A 16,387-nucleotide genomic window follows, 5' to 3' on the forward strand; every position below is an offset into this window, starting at 1 on the left:
GCCGCACCGTCCCTGAGCGCAGAGGGCGCCTCAGGACACAGACACCCGCCCCCGAGCGCCGGCCGCCCGGGACCCCGCCAGCGCCGCCGCACCCGCCCGCTCTGCGCATGCGCCCGCTCGCCCCCTCCCCGGCGGGTGCGGCGCCTGCGCCGTTCCCCTCGCCGGCCTGTGTAAGAGGCTGGGGCGGGGGGGGGCGCACGCCGGTCTCGGCGGCAGCGTGGGTCGGGCACCGCTCCCGCAGCGACTGCCGGCCGCCCTCCTGCCCATCCGCTTCCCTCCTTCCCTTCCGCGGGGCTCTGCGGGTGCTTTGCCGTTTGCCGCTGTCTCCTGCGCGGGTTCTCGATGTGGCCGTAACCGCCCGGCATTGAAGGGGAGGAGGCGAGAGCGCGGGGCGGGGAAGAAGGCGGCCTGGAGCGGTGCGGCTCGTCTTCGCCTGAAGCTCCGGTTCCCGCGGCCCCTCGCGGGGAAGGGGCGGGTGGGGGTGCGGGACGGTGAAGGCAGCAGCTGCCTCGCCGCGGGCCCTGGACGGTCCGTGCCCGGCGGGCACCCGCGCTCGCCCTGGGGCGGCTGCTGCCTCTGTTCCTTGGACTCTGGGCGTGGGGAGTGAGGGAAGGAAGCAGCCTGAGTCGGTTCCGGGACCCACAAGCCCCTCACAGCCGTGGAAGGGGGGGAGAAACGACTCCCTCCGCCCCGTCCCTGTTAAGGCGCTCCGGTGCTGCAGCAGGCTGGCCCGCAGGTAAGGCTCGCTGGGGCCCGGGTGAGAACAGGGTGACGGCCGGGAGGAGGTGGGGGGGGACGGGGGAGGGTGCCATACACACACAAACCCGGGCGGGGAGCGGAGTGGGAACCCGGTTCTTCGGGTTTAGAGAAGCGGGGAGGGCACGGCGGCTCAGCCGGGACTCCCTCGTCAAGTAGGTGAACCGAAAGGGAAACAATAAGGGCGGCAGCCGCGGGCGGTGGTGCGCGGTCCCCTGTCCCTGTCAGACCCGCTGCGGGCGGCCAGGGGAAGCCCGGGCGGCCCGAGCCCTTCCGGCGGGCTCGGTCCGCGGGCCTGTGGGAGCGTGCGGTTCGCGCCTCGGTGCTGAGGGGAAACGGCGGAGTGAGGGCGGGGGGAGAGAGGAGACAGGCAGAGGAGGGAAGATGCCCTGAAATCACAGCTCTGTGTGTTTCGGCCCCTTTCTCTCCCGCACGTCTCCGAGCGCGGTACCGCGGCCTCGCTGTTCCCCGGGGCGGCAGGGCGTGCCCCGCGCAGGGACCCGCCGTGGGGTTCTGGCAGCCTTTCTGGTTCCTAGTCGGGCTTTTAAAAAAAAATATATAAAATAAAAATCAGACCACGTTTATTTATTCTTCGTATGCCCCGCTGCTATAGTTGCAAAGAGACTGTTGGTGATGATAAGAGAGATGGGCATGTTAATGAGTTTGGAAGGAGCCTGATAGCAGCTCTGAGTAATTTCCAGTTTGAATCCTAGCATGATACTCTGAAGGGCAGTGTTATGTGTCTCACCGATAATAAAAACGTTTTATCTCATCAATGTTTATAAATCTCATCAATGTTCATAAATATCTCAAGGGTGGGTGTCAAAAGGATGGGACCAGACTCCTTTCAGTGGTGCCCAACAACAGGATGAGGGGCACTGGGCACAGACTGAAGCACAGGAGGTTCCATCTGAATATGAGGAAAAAACTTCTTTGAGGGTGATGGAGCACCGGAACAGTCTGCCCAGAGAGCCTGTGGAGTCTCCTTCTCTGGAGATATTCAAAACCCACCTGGACACATTCCTGTGCAATCTACTCTAGGTGAACCTGCTTTAGCAGGTGGGTTGGACTAGATAATCTCCAAAGGTCCCTTCCAACACAAACCATTGTGTAATTCTGTGAAGCGGTCCTGCATTGTTCGTATGATCTACTCAGTGACTCCGTTTTAAAGAGACTTGCAGACATTTTTGGCTTGAAATGAGGAAAGTCTAGGACTAGTTTTATCCCTTAAAAGTACCAATGCTATCATCAAACATCTTCGGAGATGTGGGGGAGTTTTTGTTACAAATTTACTATGAGATTAAATCAACAGTTGTCCATTGAGTTCTTCGAACATTCATTGTGTCTTGACTGTAAAGTGGTGTAATTAAATGTATTGGGGCCCAGAAACAGTTATCTTTTTAATATACATCTGATTCTTTGGTTAATGTAATTGCTTAGTGATGATGTAAGAACAAATGAAAGGTGCTCTGGCTGTACAAAATAGTTTGACGTACATGACATGCTTTTTCCATTGCTTTGTGTTACTTGGGTTTGGAGATGTTTACCTTAGAGTATGAAGTCAGTCTTACCTGAACTGAATTCCTGGCTGTAGCTGAGAACTTCTGAATAAAAGACAGTTGTGTGAAATGTGTGAAGTGTAAGCTTGTAGCCCTAAACATCAGTATTTCTGGTGAACTGACTCCAAAGGAGCGTATTTTTTCTGTTTGTGATGACTCTTGTTGTCTCGGAAGATGACATAGTACTTTAGCATGTTAACTTTTAGAAAGTACTGTTTAAATTGGACTGCAACAAGTGGGCATCTGTAGAACACGTGAAGGTCTAGACTTCCACATAGCACACAAGTTGTCATGTGCCTATACCCAAAAAACCTAGGTTGGTATCATATATAATTGAATACCTCTGGTATATAATGCCAGCAGAGGATTAGAAACCAGTAACAAATTTGATACGGTGTTGTTGTTTGTGTTTGTAAGATCCTGATGTGAAGGTGTGTGGTAATAAGATAGTTAAGGGTCAGTACAGTCTGGTAGTGTTACAAAAAATGATGAGAGATGCTTTCTGAGAAAGTAATCCAAATTTGTTATCTTGAATGTCTGGAAACTAGATAACATGGAAGTGTATGTAATGGACAATTTGTGTTTATACGTTATGTGTCCTTGAAAATAGGTTACATAAATAGTGCTGTTAGCTTGTGAGGATTATGAAGTTTGTTTTGTTTTTTTCTTTTTGTATTAGGCATGCAGACTTAGAGCTGCTTTAAGGGAAGAGGTGAAGGGGCACCTCCCAAAGGGCCAGGTGGGAACAAGGCTTTCTAAGCCTAGCAGCCTGCTACCTCAGCAGAGGGATAGTCAGCAGGATTCATGTCAGCGGATCGCAGAAGCAGCAGGTGGAGAAGGCTTGAAGGGGTACCCAGGAGAATTTGTCTTGCTTGCTTTTCTTTGTTGTACTGTAACTGTAGCAGTAGTAGAAGAGAGTGTAGGAGTGTATTAAATTGGTAATGGAAAAATATCTTAAATAGTTGCAGCTTATTACTGAATGTGGGTTGTTACCATGGGGCTCTCTGTTTGTTTCATTTAAAAAATGGAGCCTCAATATAGTAGCAGTGTTTTGTTTGGTTTTTTTGTGGGTTGGGTTTTTTTTTTGAGTTATGCATCGTTCTTTTGCAAAATGACAGAAAAAGCTGACGGTGTAAAAAAAGATGGTTGTTTCATTTTAGAATAAACACTTATGGAAGATTCTTATGATTTTTTTTATTGTGCATTCCTGTCATTTTTCACGGTGCTCATTATAGTACTGTCATTTCCTCATATTTTAAAATCACATTTGACTTCTTAGCTTCTTCCTGGATCTTCAGCATTTATGGTAGCACTGATTATAGAGAAGTCCAATTGTGTTACACTGCTTCTCTGAAACCTACAGATGCTTTATGTTGTGCCTTGAGAGATCCTCTGGTGAGCGACCATTGTAAGAGCTTTGTAGATGCTCCTTGTCACTGATGATAATATCCTGTGTGTAATGCTTTATTTTGTGGAGTAATGGTATTTCCAAGTGCAGCTGTTAGCAGCAGACTGGCAGAAAACTTGTCCTTCATAAAATAAGTGCTGCTGCTTGAAGTTTCATCACTGCATGATGTCTTGGAATGCTGGTAATTTATGAAGACTGAGGAGGGTCACCAAAGATAACTTGATGGGTCTGGAGGTGCCTGGTAGTTCTAGAGGGCTGTAGAATATGTCGGTACAGTTATACTGTCTTGCATTGCCTTAAGTTTACCAACACTAACCAAGTGTAGTTACACTTTGTGGTTCCATCAGGCAACACTTCTGCAGAAGGCGTAATGGCTTTTTGATTGTCTTACCTGGTGACTTTCTGTTCGTCTGTAGCTGCGTTAACACCAACAAACTGAAGGATTTCAACCACCTCTAAGGAGTTGTCATTCTATTGCGAAACACCATGAACTCATAAGAAGTATTTCTCAGATTTTCAAATGGCAAATAAACTGCAAACATGCTGCTTTAAGGGGGTAGATTGTGCAATTGTCAGCTTGTACTGGATTCACTGTCAATTATCCAAAGAGTAACTTATTCTTTCTTGAAGCTGACAGGAGCTTGTCTGTTCAGAGCAGAAACTTTGTGCCAACGGTTTTTGAAGTGGGCCATGATTAGAGATGAACAGGTTTTTTTACAAATGGAAACACTATTCATGAGCTGGAATAACTTTGCCTCCATCACAGTAGTAAACACTATAATCTTTTGGCAGACAGTAATTATATGCTTTTCCCAGTCTCTGCTTTTTCCCTTTAATGTTAGGCTCTTTTACTCATATCAGCAGCTCCTTTTTGCAGTAGCTCTAGTTTCAGTTAGTCTTATTCTGAATGAAAATTTTAAATGAGTCCTTAAAGCTCTTGAATTAAAACCGCATTTATTTCACTGTGATGCTCTCCACACACTCCTTTGTTGGGTCATGTTCACCCTGTGATCATGTAGCTCCTTTTCTTCTTCAGGTGTTTTTGCGCCCATGGACAGTCATACTAATTCCAAAGAGTGTACCTTCGTATTGGGGCATTCTTCTGGGGAATACACTTATGGTAGTCTTGTATAATTTTAACTCAAAGTCATATTTTTAGTTTATGTCCATTTATTTCTGTCTCTTCTTTAGAGTTTGCTTTGACAAGACACTGAAGGTTAGGTAAATAAGATTGTGACTTCCCACATGATTCTTCTCTTTCTCAAATACGAATGCTACTTCTGCTGTTTTGCAATATTAATACCTCTGGCTTGTTTGTAGCTTTATGTTGCTAGAGCTGCAGTTTCATGAGACAATTCTTTAAAATTGCTAGGTTGAGTTTTCCACTGTTCTTCTGAGCACATTAATTTTTAGAACTTTGCTTTAATTGTGGTTATGGTAGCTTCCATGCCTTAATGCATCAGCAGTATTCATTTCTTGAAGTAAAGATCAAGTGTTCATTTAACTTATGAAGTATATTTAGGTTCTTTAATTTCAACTTCATCATAATTGCATAGCACTCCTGCTTCTTAGATCTTCTTTTTAGTTAGATATTTGAAAAAGCTTTTGCTCTTTGTAGTGTGTTTCACAGGTATATTTTTTTAGTATGTTTAACATTTGTGGAACTGTCAAACATCAAAATAAAGTATTACTGTTGGCTTTATCAGCAACCTGTGATTGGTTTGCTGGTGAGGAATGAGGTTTTTTTTATCCTGCTTCTTACATTCATTCTCTGTTTTTATTAATGTGTTTCTTCATTCTCTGTTTTTATTAATGTGTTTCTTCATTCTCTGTTTTTATTAATGTGTTTCTTCATTCTCTGTTTTTATTAATGTGTTTCTTCATTCTCTGTTTTTATTAATGTGTTTCTTCATTCTCCGTTTTTATTAATGTGTTTCTAACATTATTTGTCCAAGTAGCCTTTCTTCAGATTTTTTCTGTTAGATTTTTAGACTGTTTGATTTCAAGACATTCCAGCCTTCCTCTGTGTCAATGTTCCCCTATCCCACTGGCTTCATTGCCTTTTTGTTCTTATGAAATCAAAGAGTTTAGCCACTAATTTAAATTGAATTGTCTTATAACTGAAATTGATCACACAGACTGTTGGTACATATTCTAAAGATCTTTGGGTTTTGTTAAGAAAATGCTTAGCGCTATGTTTTGTTTGTTAAGAGACAGATAAAATTTTGTAATGAACCTAGGTTTTTATGTACTCTAATATTGTGAAATTACATTCAGATGATATTTTATCATTAATAACTTCGCAGTAGTATTCATGTGTCTTGTCACATGTCAAAGATATCAGTTTCCAGCAGCAGGGGCAGTTAGCACTATAGCAGTATTCTATAGAACCTCCTTTATGGTCCACTTGAGTCAGATGTTTAAAAGTCTGTAGCAGATAAAAAACACTAACTTTGCAAGTGGACAAGTGGAACTGCAAGAAATTTTGCCTGGGACAAAATGTGGAACTCCTCCTCAGGATTAAAAGAATTTACATATTTAAAGAAATAAACTGCTGGTTTGTGGCCTTAGACTTGAAATGCAGAGGCTGCTGGCTTATTTTCCAGTATTAATTGAGAAACTGAGGCTGGTTCCAGAGCAGAGCTGTGCTTTTCTGTTGTTGGATCAAATATACAGAGATTGTCTTTACACAGGTGAATTATAATTATCTTGTAGTCTTACTTGAAAGAGAAAAGGAGAGTTTCAGTCTGTTTATTTATAGCCTGTTCACACTGCAGTATCTGAACGCCTTGCATGGATGTGATGCCAAATCCACTGGCATAGACCCAGGCATCAGAACAGGTGGCGCCATTGAAGGTGGTGAGTGACAGGGCCTTAAATTGTAGTTCAGCTTCTGTTTTATGTAAGACGGGTCACGCTTTTTTCTAGGAAGCAAAAAGAAACAAAGGAAACCTTTAGTCAGAAGGTAGTGGGAAGAAGAGTAGACAGCAAAGACTTGGGGAAGAGATAAACTTATATATGCCTAAAGTGACAATGAGAGGGAACTTGAGGGATTTCCTTACAGGCTTTTTGGCTTCTTTGAGGACTTCAGACACTTCATTTTTTTGGAATGAAATACTGCAGGATGTCACTTAATCAGTTGTATAATACAACCTGTAACCCAGCCTGCAGTAAGAAATAAACATGTAATGGATGTGACATAGGAATTCTGAACAGTGAGTGCAGCAGATTATAATGTACTTTCCTTTTATTATCTTTAGGAAGGCCAGTATAACAAACTGTTCTTTGTGTGGTTGTGTTTTGGTTTCAGGTTCTCTTTTGTTATTTTCTGCAAAAATTCTAATCTTATGGCATATATTAAATTCTTCATAACATGCAATGAAATAATTTTTCCCATAATTAGCAAGCTATGGAAGTCAGGACAATGTATGATTCTGTGAAAGCTAAGAGGGTATTTTATGTATCATTCTGGATATATGATGCTAGCATGTTTGTTTCTTCATTTCCCAAATTAGAAGTCTTGTTAGGCAAAATAATCTTTGTCAAGAAATGTAATGTAAATAAGCCCCATCTACCTGCTTGGATGCTTTGAAAAGTTTCCGTCTGCTGAATTTATTTTTTCTGTTTTAGAGAGAGCTCTAATGAATGTGTAAGTTTAATTCTTGAACCCATTGTTGAAATGGGTTTTCTTCAAGTCCATAAAATTATATGGATGCTTATTTGTAGGAGTTGTGAAAAGTGGCAGGGTATATAAGTATCTCCATTGAGCCTGGAACAGTTCACAGTTATGTGTAACCTTGAAGCTGTAGATTCTGTTCAGGACAAAAACTTTGCTGTGTGTGCACCTTGTAGGATGTAGTGATGTTCTGTAAAGCTGTCAAAAGATTTAGTGATAAAGTTTTCCCAGAAATATAGCTGTTGGAGAAAGGCGTGCCAATGGCATGTAGGTTTCTTGAGTATTATATAGCTAAATAATTGGAAAGTATATTATGTTTTGGGGTGTGGATTATTTGGTTTTAATTCTGGATCTGAAAACTGAGCTTTTTCACGTCTGTTTTTGCAAATACAGGACCAGAGAATAAAAATGGGAACTCCTGGATCAGGACGGAAGAGAACTCCAGTGAAAGACAGGTTTTCTGCAGAAGATGAAGCTCTGAGTAACATTGCCAGAGAGGTTTGTTAATTTCAAGTTGTCTTAAATTCAGAAATACGTGTGAAAGAAATCTCATTATCCAGAAAAGCTGAAAGTTAAGCTGTGCATTAAAAAGTGCAATTTGCCAAAAATGTTGACAACTGATACCAACTAAGAGTATTTTTGATCAAATAAAAATCACATTTACTGAAATGTTGTCACAATGATACATTAATTGTATGATTAATGTAACTTGACAGGATCACGCTTAAGCTTAGCAGATATTTCTACAGATAGTTATATGCTTCAAATAATTGTTAGCTAAAGATAAATGAGAAATCCAGTTGTTATCTCAGGTCTAAAACAAAAAAAAAACCCATGTTTGTCCCATTGCAGTGTGTAGTATTCTTAAGATGGTAAGTATGGTGTATTATTGTTGAACGAGCAATAGTCATATAGTCTATTTCAATTGTGAAGTCACATTTCTTTCAAAAAAAGCTTAATACATACACCATACCAGGACTTCCTTAGCGGAGTTACCACGTGAAAAATAGAGCACTGAAGGTAACCAGCCAAATATTCAATTAACAAGAAGTTGATACAAAGGGCAATTTTGTGTACAAAGAAGAATGTTGTCCCACCGGATGTAGGAAGGAGGCAGCTGCAATTTAGTCTTACAGATGTCTATTTGGACTTGAGCTTTTCTGAGAGGAAATGCTGTGACTTGGAAACAAAAGCCTTAGTACTGTTTATATACAAGTGGATACAGAAGCTTTGAGCTACACTATCTATGAATCTGTTAATCCAAGTTGATATGAGTGTAAAATGCAGATTCTAGTTGGCATTGTAATGTAAACTATTGTCTGTATATGTGTGTGTATAGTATGTATACATGCATGTGCATGCAAGATGAAATATGTAAGTGATAGGTCTTTGAAAACACAGCTGCTGTGTGCATTTTCAAATGTAGTCATCATAGACTGTAGGCTAAGGAAATGTTCTGCCAGTAAAAAAAAAAATCATTTTCATTTAGTTGGCAACTTTCCAAGAAGCTATGGTTCACACCAAATCTAATGCAAGTTCTTGACCTACCAGATATGTTCTGTGTGGGGCTCTGAGTCATGTACAGTCTCATTCATCAAGTTCCATCTCCCATTTTGGGGGAAAAGAGTTAACAAAGGAGAAGAAATCTGCCTTTAAATTTCTTTTGAATATTCTGTGTGGTTCCAGTAGAGTAACATCAGCTTGCAACTTAGCCTAGGAAAAAATGACTCAATAACAAGGTGTTATAAGTATTATCTTGCTTAAAACTACTGTGGGGCTTTGTTCTCTTACATTGCTAACCCCTCAATTAAAATTTGACCATGAGTGTAAATTAAACAAAAATGAAGTGGTGTTGGTTTTTGCCCTCCTCCTCCCCCTTCCCTTAATGCTAAATTAAACTAATACTAGGTCTTACAGCTAGAAGTGTTATCTCACAGAGATAACTGAGTTGAATATGTCTATTCCAGGGATTAATGTATATTAAGGCTTCCTTCCTCCGCTATCAAAAATGAACTGGAAAACAACGTGCTGAAAAGCTCATAAAACCTATTTGGTATTTCAATATTAATCTAAATCTGATGATGATAACTAAAATCGTTATGCTGATCAGTGTATCATTTTAAGGGGTAGGCATTTAATTGTTTCTTTAACTAGTTTGTCTTAATTCTTAGAACAATTTAATTCAAATTAGTTCTAAATGTTCCTTCTGATTTTCTTATTAGAATTATTTTTCCCTTTCTAGTATTCTGGCATTTTTTTTGTATTTCATGGGTCACCTTTCACGGCATGTTAGAGAGAATTGAACGTATTTTAAAATAAAATGGCTTGTTACCTCTACATGTTCTTGAGGCTGTGTACAGCACCATTTCTTCTTTTGTGTTGCCATATTCGGGTTTCACTTTAAGAGTCTCAAATTGTTATCCAATTTCAAAATAGTGTGAAAAGCTGTGTCATCTTGAATGTTGTATCACCACAGTATGTACTACTGTTAGGTTGTTAATCCCTTGGTCTGTGTAGGAGAAGCTGGCTTTCAGATCCTATGTCAGACAGCAGCTGTTGTCATTGATTTGGTAGCTGTAATTCATGGTATTAGCCACCTTATTCTAAAGAAAACTTTAAAGAAACAGAATGCATTTCTTAGGATATAACAGCAGAGTCCAGTGAACAAAACTAAGCTCTGTCTTTAACATCTGATTTTACTGTGCCACACATAGGCACTATCATTTGAAGCTGGGGAAAATTTTCTGTTACCGTGCTGACATAGGACATGTCAGTTCTCACTGCATGAATATATAGAGTAGATGTACTTTAACGTTCCGAAGCCATTATCTCAGCAATGTGGCTTGCTTATCTTTTTATTGTCAAAGGGTGCCTTGTTCCTCAACTTCCTCTTCTGAAATTACCTTTTTAGCAGATGTTGTTAAAACAGTTGAATTGAGCCCTGTAATCCAGAAGTCAGATGTTTTGTGAGGAAAAACATCCTTGAAAGGTGTTCTAGGTATCAAGAGATCGTAAACAGAATATGTTGAAACAAAAAGCTGGCACTCAGGATGACCTGCATGGAAAAACTGCATAGAAGTGCTCTGGAGTTCAGAGCAGTCACGAAATGGTGCTAGGAATTATCAGATTTTTTTAGTACTAACAAAGGCTTAGTGTAGGCCATGAAGTTTGAGTTTTTTCCTCCAAAAGACCAGATTTCAGAAAGCACTAGTCTTGTTGTTTCTTATCACTCTTAATTTGACAAAATTGAGATTACTTTGTTTTATGGGATGCATTAAAAAAGATGCGATATCTTCCTTTTCGTACCAACAAACATCTACTTTCTAGGAAACCTTGTGTAAACAATTCTTGGGTACTGATCCAATAAATTCATTTCTATACAGTCATTTTTCTGCACTGGTTGAATCTCGTGTGTCATCACGAAAATATTTAATGGAAGACAAGGGCACTATCATGGGATCTGAAGGATTTGGTCAAACTATTTCCTCCTTGTGAGATTTCTTCCATTTTCTCAATCTTTCCTCTGCCTCAGAAGACTTTTCCTCAATTGCTTGTGTCTCCTCCCCTTCGCTTCTTGTAGCACTAGCACTGTTACATAGAGACTTTTCTTACGTCTTTTCCTTGCTGTGGGAGTTTGCACTGAGGCAAGCTCTTCTGCAGTGCCTCTGCATAGAACAACGCACAAGTACACTAAAACATCAACATTGAGTGAATTACTGTCTTATTCCAAGAACTTCTGAGGTACTAGACCTCTTTCTTTGTGGCCTACTTTGTATTAGGTTATCCTGACTGGCATTGAATTCTCCATGCCTGCTGAAATTGAGGAAGAGTAAAGGTGATGTGCATATCCAGGGACAGGGATCTATGCATCCTTCTCTGGAAGCATTGCACTCTCCATATTATTCAGTATCTTAAGTGAGATTAGTTGCAGTTGATCTGTTTGGAAGTCTTACCTTGGTACAACAGAGAGGATTACCAGTTCATCCTGTTTGTTTCAAAAGCTGTGGGGAACAGGTATAGGTCTATTGTTCAGGTGTTTTCTGCGAGCGGTAGGGGGACTCTGAGTGTAAAAGCACCCAACTACATTAAAGTGAAGTATTGGCAAGTGTCTTCTGATTATAGCAAGGTTAACTTGAGGACACCTAATCTCCTGAAAACATAGAGTTCCTTTATACCACCTTCTGGTTCCTTCTCTAGCTGTTATAATGGATTCTGAAGCTGTTAGCTTTCTCAGATTGAGAAAGAAGGCAGTTTCTTCTGTCTTGTAGAAAGTTCTGACTTTCCAAATAACAGATAGGGATTGTCTAGTATGACTTCAGGCTCCTATCAAGATTAGGTTCTTATGTGAGAATCCTTTTTGTTTAACAAATAGCTAAATAAATAGAAGTTGAGGTTCACATTCTCAGGGTTATATTCACAGTTTACGCTGGATACAGCTGATACGATCTCAAGATCTGTTTTCCCTGTTCTTTTGTTGTGGAGATTCTCTGCTTATAAAGCTGTTTTGTGGATGGAGTGAGTATCTTCAGCTAACATCTGCATCACTGCTTCATTTGTCTTTGTAATTTACAGAGAAGCTGTTGTATTCATTTTAAATATTCAGCAGTAACCTGTTGTCACCAGGCCTCTCTTATAATTACTTGAGACCTCTTTCTCCAAGACCAGCCTTACATGCAAGGGCAGAGGTTTGTCACTTCTGTGTTCTTACACTGACTTCAGTTCAAGCTCGGATATAGTGAACATCATGCCAGAAAGTGAGAAGAGTCTGACTCTTGTCATCTCACGAGCCTCAACCAGATAAGCAGCAGTTTGAAGGAACAATCAGGATTTACATTTTTATATCCTTTCTTTCTGTGTTTGCATCAGCAACCCTTCTGTTCTTCAGGGCTGAATAAATGACAAAGAACTGGAGCCCATGGACGACGCATCACTCTTCATTTCCTTTTTGTAGCATCTTGTCTGTAGTTTTTCAGGAGCCATTCTCTTGACTGTTTTCATTGTATAGCAGGAGCCTGGAAGCTCTTAAGAGGTGTTTTCTCATGTGAGAGAATAAAGATTCATTTGGATTTAAAATTCACTCTCTAATGATTCAAACTTTGGGTAGAGTGCAGTTGTTCTTACTTCGGTAAAAATGTCATGTTACTTAATTGCCAGGGTAGAAAGAGCCAAGAGTTCAATATTTGAAAATGTTTGAAGACTATATAATGAATTTTTAAAAAGTTAACAACATAGTCTTTGCCATATTGAATCCGTTCAAAGTTCAGTGCATGTTTCTCTCTGCGTACAGCTTCTGCTTTTCTTAAAGCAAACAAAACCTCAAAGAACCCCACGCTCATACAGAGATTGTAGATGCTAGATTATTTTTGAAATTGTTTTAATAAGAGATCACTTAAATATTTTAAAATCAAACATTTCTACTTTAGTATTACTACAATTTTGTTTGCTATTCTTTTTCAATAGTGGTTAAGGGTATTTTATAGGCTATAAAGTATTCTAGAGATTTCTCTAATCTATGTATGGATCTGTCTAATAAATGAAAAAATGAGAGATGGGAAATAGAGAATCATTAACCTTTAAGTCACATAAACCTTAGGATTTTGTTGTTTATAACCTTTGCTTTGTAGACAACTGGAGAAAGAGTAGACAAATCAGAAATAAGTGGAAGGAAGGTATTTCTGAAGAGGCATAAGAAACACATTTGTCACATAAATGAGGGTGTTGCCTTGGGATCATGAGGCAGTAAGGAGATGAGGAAGGTAAAAAGAGTGGGAATGAGCAACAGAAGAGAGAAGTAATGCATGTTAACTTAATAAGAAATGATGAAATAAATATTGCACCATGTAGTAGTGTGTTTAAAAAAAAAAAAATAGGGTGAAGGTTTTAAAATGTTCACGCTGATGCTTGGCCAGAGGTGGCAGAACGTCGTGATGTTCTGTCAAATGCGCTTACCTGGGCCTCCTGCCTGGGGAACTGCAGGGTCATAACTCAGCACCTCCCTTGACAGAGAGAGAAATGAATTATGCATATATGGTGGCCCACAATGACAAAATAATTCTAATTTTTCGATGAAAAGCATTCATATTTTTCTAGAGGTGAATAACATATTTTAGTATAGCCTGTATTTTATCCTTATTAAGCTTTTATGCTGAATCTGAGGTAATTAATTGCCTTCTCTACAGTATAAAAATTAAAATCGAAATAGTATTGCTTTCTAGTGAATTCCTTCTTGCAGGCAAGGGGAAGGATGCCTGTCTACACTATGAAGACAGATGTTATGATCCTCCTTGTTCAACATGCATGGAAGCTTCTATCCTATCAATTCCATGTACTAGTATGCTTCTTAACTTGGTGAAAAACTTGATTGTTGCTGTGAAGAGACTAAGAAAAAAACACTTCAGAAAGGAGAGACTATAGGCTCAATCTTTACAAAGGCATTCAAATTAAAATCTGGTCTCTTTCCTTTTCTTCTTTCTTTCTTGACAAAAATATCTTGGATTTAACTGAACAACTAAATGTTACCCTCGGAAGTTGAGATAAAATGACTTGAAAGGTTTTAAAAAAATTGTGGAAGAATATGTATTAAAAAAAAAAGTAAGCAGAGATGGGTTTATAAATGTGACAGTAAGTAGTTGTTAGTAACTGGGTTTTAGGTGAAAATAAGCAAACTGATCATGTCACCTCTAATGGAAGGAGACCATTCTCTTGCTACCCCATGTTTACTAAGCATATGCAGTAAAAAAACTAATGAAAGTGAGCACTGCTTCAAGGTAGTAGCTTAACTGTGTGAAAACAGCCAGAATCATCATGTTGTTCTAGAATGAGATGCTATTCGTGCAGGTGCAAGGAAGCATTACTTTTTTTTTTTTTCCCTCTCACTTACCATTTTTTGGTACCTATTTTGAATGAAGAATTCCAGAACTCAGTGGTGAACAGATGGCTTTGTTTTGTTACCCAGAGCTGAGCTAATACCCAGAGAAATACAGATATGGCACTTGGTTTAAAATACATATTTGTCCTTAGAGTAAACGGTAAAAGATAAGAAGTAGAACCATGGAATTGTTTTTGTTGGAAAAGATCTTTAAGAACATCAAGTCCAACCGTTAACCTAACACTGCCAAGTCCAAGCATGTCCCTAAGAACCTCATCTAAACACCTTTTAAACACCTCCAGGGATGGTGATTCCACCACTTCCCTGGGCAGCCTGTTCCAATGCCTGACAACCCTTTCCGTGAAGAATTTTTTTCCTGATATCCAGTCTAAACCTCTTCTGGAGAAACTTGAGGCCGTTTCGTCTTGTCCTATCAGTTGCTACATGAGAGAAGAGACCAACACCCTCCATGCTACAACCTCCTTTCAGGTAGTCATAGACAGTGATAAGGTCTCCCCTCAGCCTCCTTTTCTCCAGGCTAAACAGCCCCAGTTCCCTCAGCTGCTCCTCGTAAGACTTGCGCTACAGACCCCTCACCAGCCTCGTTGTCCTTCTCTGGACTCTTTCCAGCACCTCAGTGTCTTTCTTGGAGTGAGGGGCCCAAAACTGAACACAGGATTCAACGTGGGGCCTCACCAGTGCTGAGTACAGTGGCACAATCATTTCCCTATTCCTGCTGGCCACACTCTTCCTGATCCAAGCCAGGATGCTGTTGGCCTTTTTGGCCACCTGGGCACACTGCTGGCTCATGTTCAGCTGTCTGTCAACCAACACCCCCAGATCCCTCTCTGCCAGGCAGCTTTCCAGCCACTCTTCCCCGAGCCTGTAGTACTGCCTGGGGTTGTTGTGACCCAAGTGCAGGACCCAGCACTTTGCCTTGTTAAACCTCATACAGTTGGCTTCAGCCCAATGATCCAGCTGGTCCAGATCATACTGATAAGAGTTGTATGAGTGTGTTCATATACAAAAACAATCTACAGATGTAGTTATTAATCCTTTAGTCTTGAGAGCCTCTTCCTTGTATTTCTTTCTACCCAATCTCTTTTCTTACAAAGGTCTTCTCTGTAGTCCTCTATTTCCTTTCTTCATCACTTCTCTGAATGAATTCTGTGCAAAATTGTTGTATCTATACCTAATGGGTCCTACTTGCCCTTCAGAATATCTAACCAAGTGATTTATTTCCATTTGAGCCACCAGTGTACATGTATCGGTATGGCTCTAACAGGTTTGGATACCTCATCTCTTGTTTGCAGTTGAAGTGTTGGAGAAAATTCAGCTATTGCCTTCCTCCTTAGCAGTTGGTAATTCCCTTTAGTAACTTTTAAATTAAAGTGTCAGATTTGCTAGATTTTGGACAATCCACAGTTTAATTCTCAGTTCAGGAAAATAGGAATTTGGTATATCACTTTTTAACAAGCTATACTTCAGTTATATGATATTGTAATATATCTTTATAATAACTAATGTATATTATGTGTGTCTTCTCTAAAGACTGTATAGAGACTAACGACCAGTGAAATGGAAATCAAGGCTGTAGTGGCCAGTCTGTAGTTTTCTAAGACTGGAATTTGTTTGATGCAAGCTGTAGAAAGCAACCTGTACTGACTCCCAAGCTCCTATGAGCAAAGAATAGTGATGTATTTACAGTACTCTTCAATTCAAATACTAATGGAATTGGAAAAGTATTATAACATGGCTGCCTGTCTTCTTGCCGTGTTGTTTTTTTGTGGGTTTTTGTTTGATTTTTGTTTTTTCCAAAAGATAAAAAGTAGCCTAGATGCCTTTCTGTGCTGCTTCTATAGTCCGAACAGTTTCATCTTTTCAACTCAGTTCTCTAGGCAAAGCTGTTGTGGCACTGTATTTGCCTTAGCAGATATTTAAAGACTTTATTTCAACATAGCTGAAGAATTTAATTTGTGAAGAGTTTGTTAGTGGAAATTGTTTCGCAACTTTTATGGGCTTTGTTCAGTAACGCACCAGAGTGAACAACAGCAGCCAGGAAGAAAGTGATGTCCTTTTGAATTATGGTTATTTCTCTATTACTTTTAACTTTGGTTTTC

The 16,387-nt window shown here is 40.2% G+C and overlaps 2 protein-coding genes across 17 annotated transcripts in view; one reads left to right on the forward strand and one right to left on the reverse strand.

Annotated features, from left to right (window-relative positions):
- Nucleotides 1-16,387, reverse strand: part of GOLGA4 (golgin A4) — a 213,595-nt gene that overhangs the window by 160,052 nt on the left and 37,156 nt on the right. The window lies entirely within an intron of this gene.
- Nucleotides 147-16,387, forward strand: part of LRRFIP2 (LRR binding FLII interacting protein 2) — a 56,006-nt gene continuing 39,765 nt past the window's right edge. For 5 of the 16 annotated variants that reach the window (XM_065627492.1, XM_065627497.1, XM_065627494.1 and 2 more), the window contains exons 1-2: nucleotides 149-736; nucleotides 7,793-7,897. In XM_065627492.1, coding sequence (XP_065483564.1) covers nucleotides 7,808-7,897 — 90 coding nt within the window. In that variant the 5' untranslated portion in view covers nucleotides 149-736; nucleotides 7,793-7,807. Of the gene's footprint in view, nucleotides 737-7,792; nucleotides 7,898-16,387 lie in introns of all 16 variants that reach the window. The other 11 variants (XM_065627496.1, XM_065627501.1, XM_065627495.1 and 8 more) reach the window with 5 other exon arrangements.

The sequence above is a fragment of the Caloenas nicobarica genome, chromosome 2, assembly GCF_036013445.1.
Source record: "Caloenas nicobarica isolate bCalNic1 chromosome 2, bCalNic1.hap1, whole genome shotgun sequence".
In the NCBI taxonomy this organism is placed as follows: domain Eukaryota; kingdom Metazoa; phylum Chordata; class Aves; order Columbiformes; family Columbidae; genus Caloenas; species Caloenas nicobarica.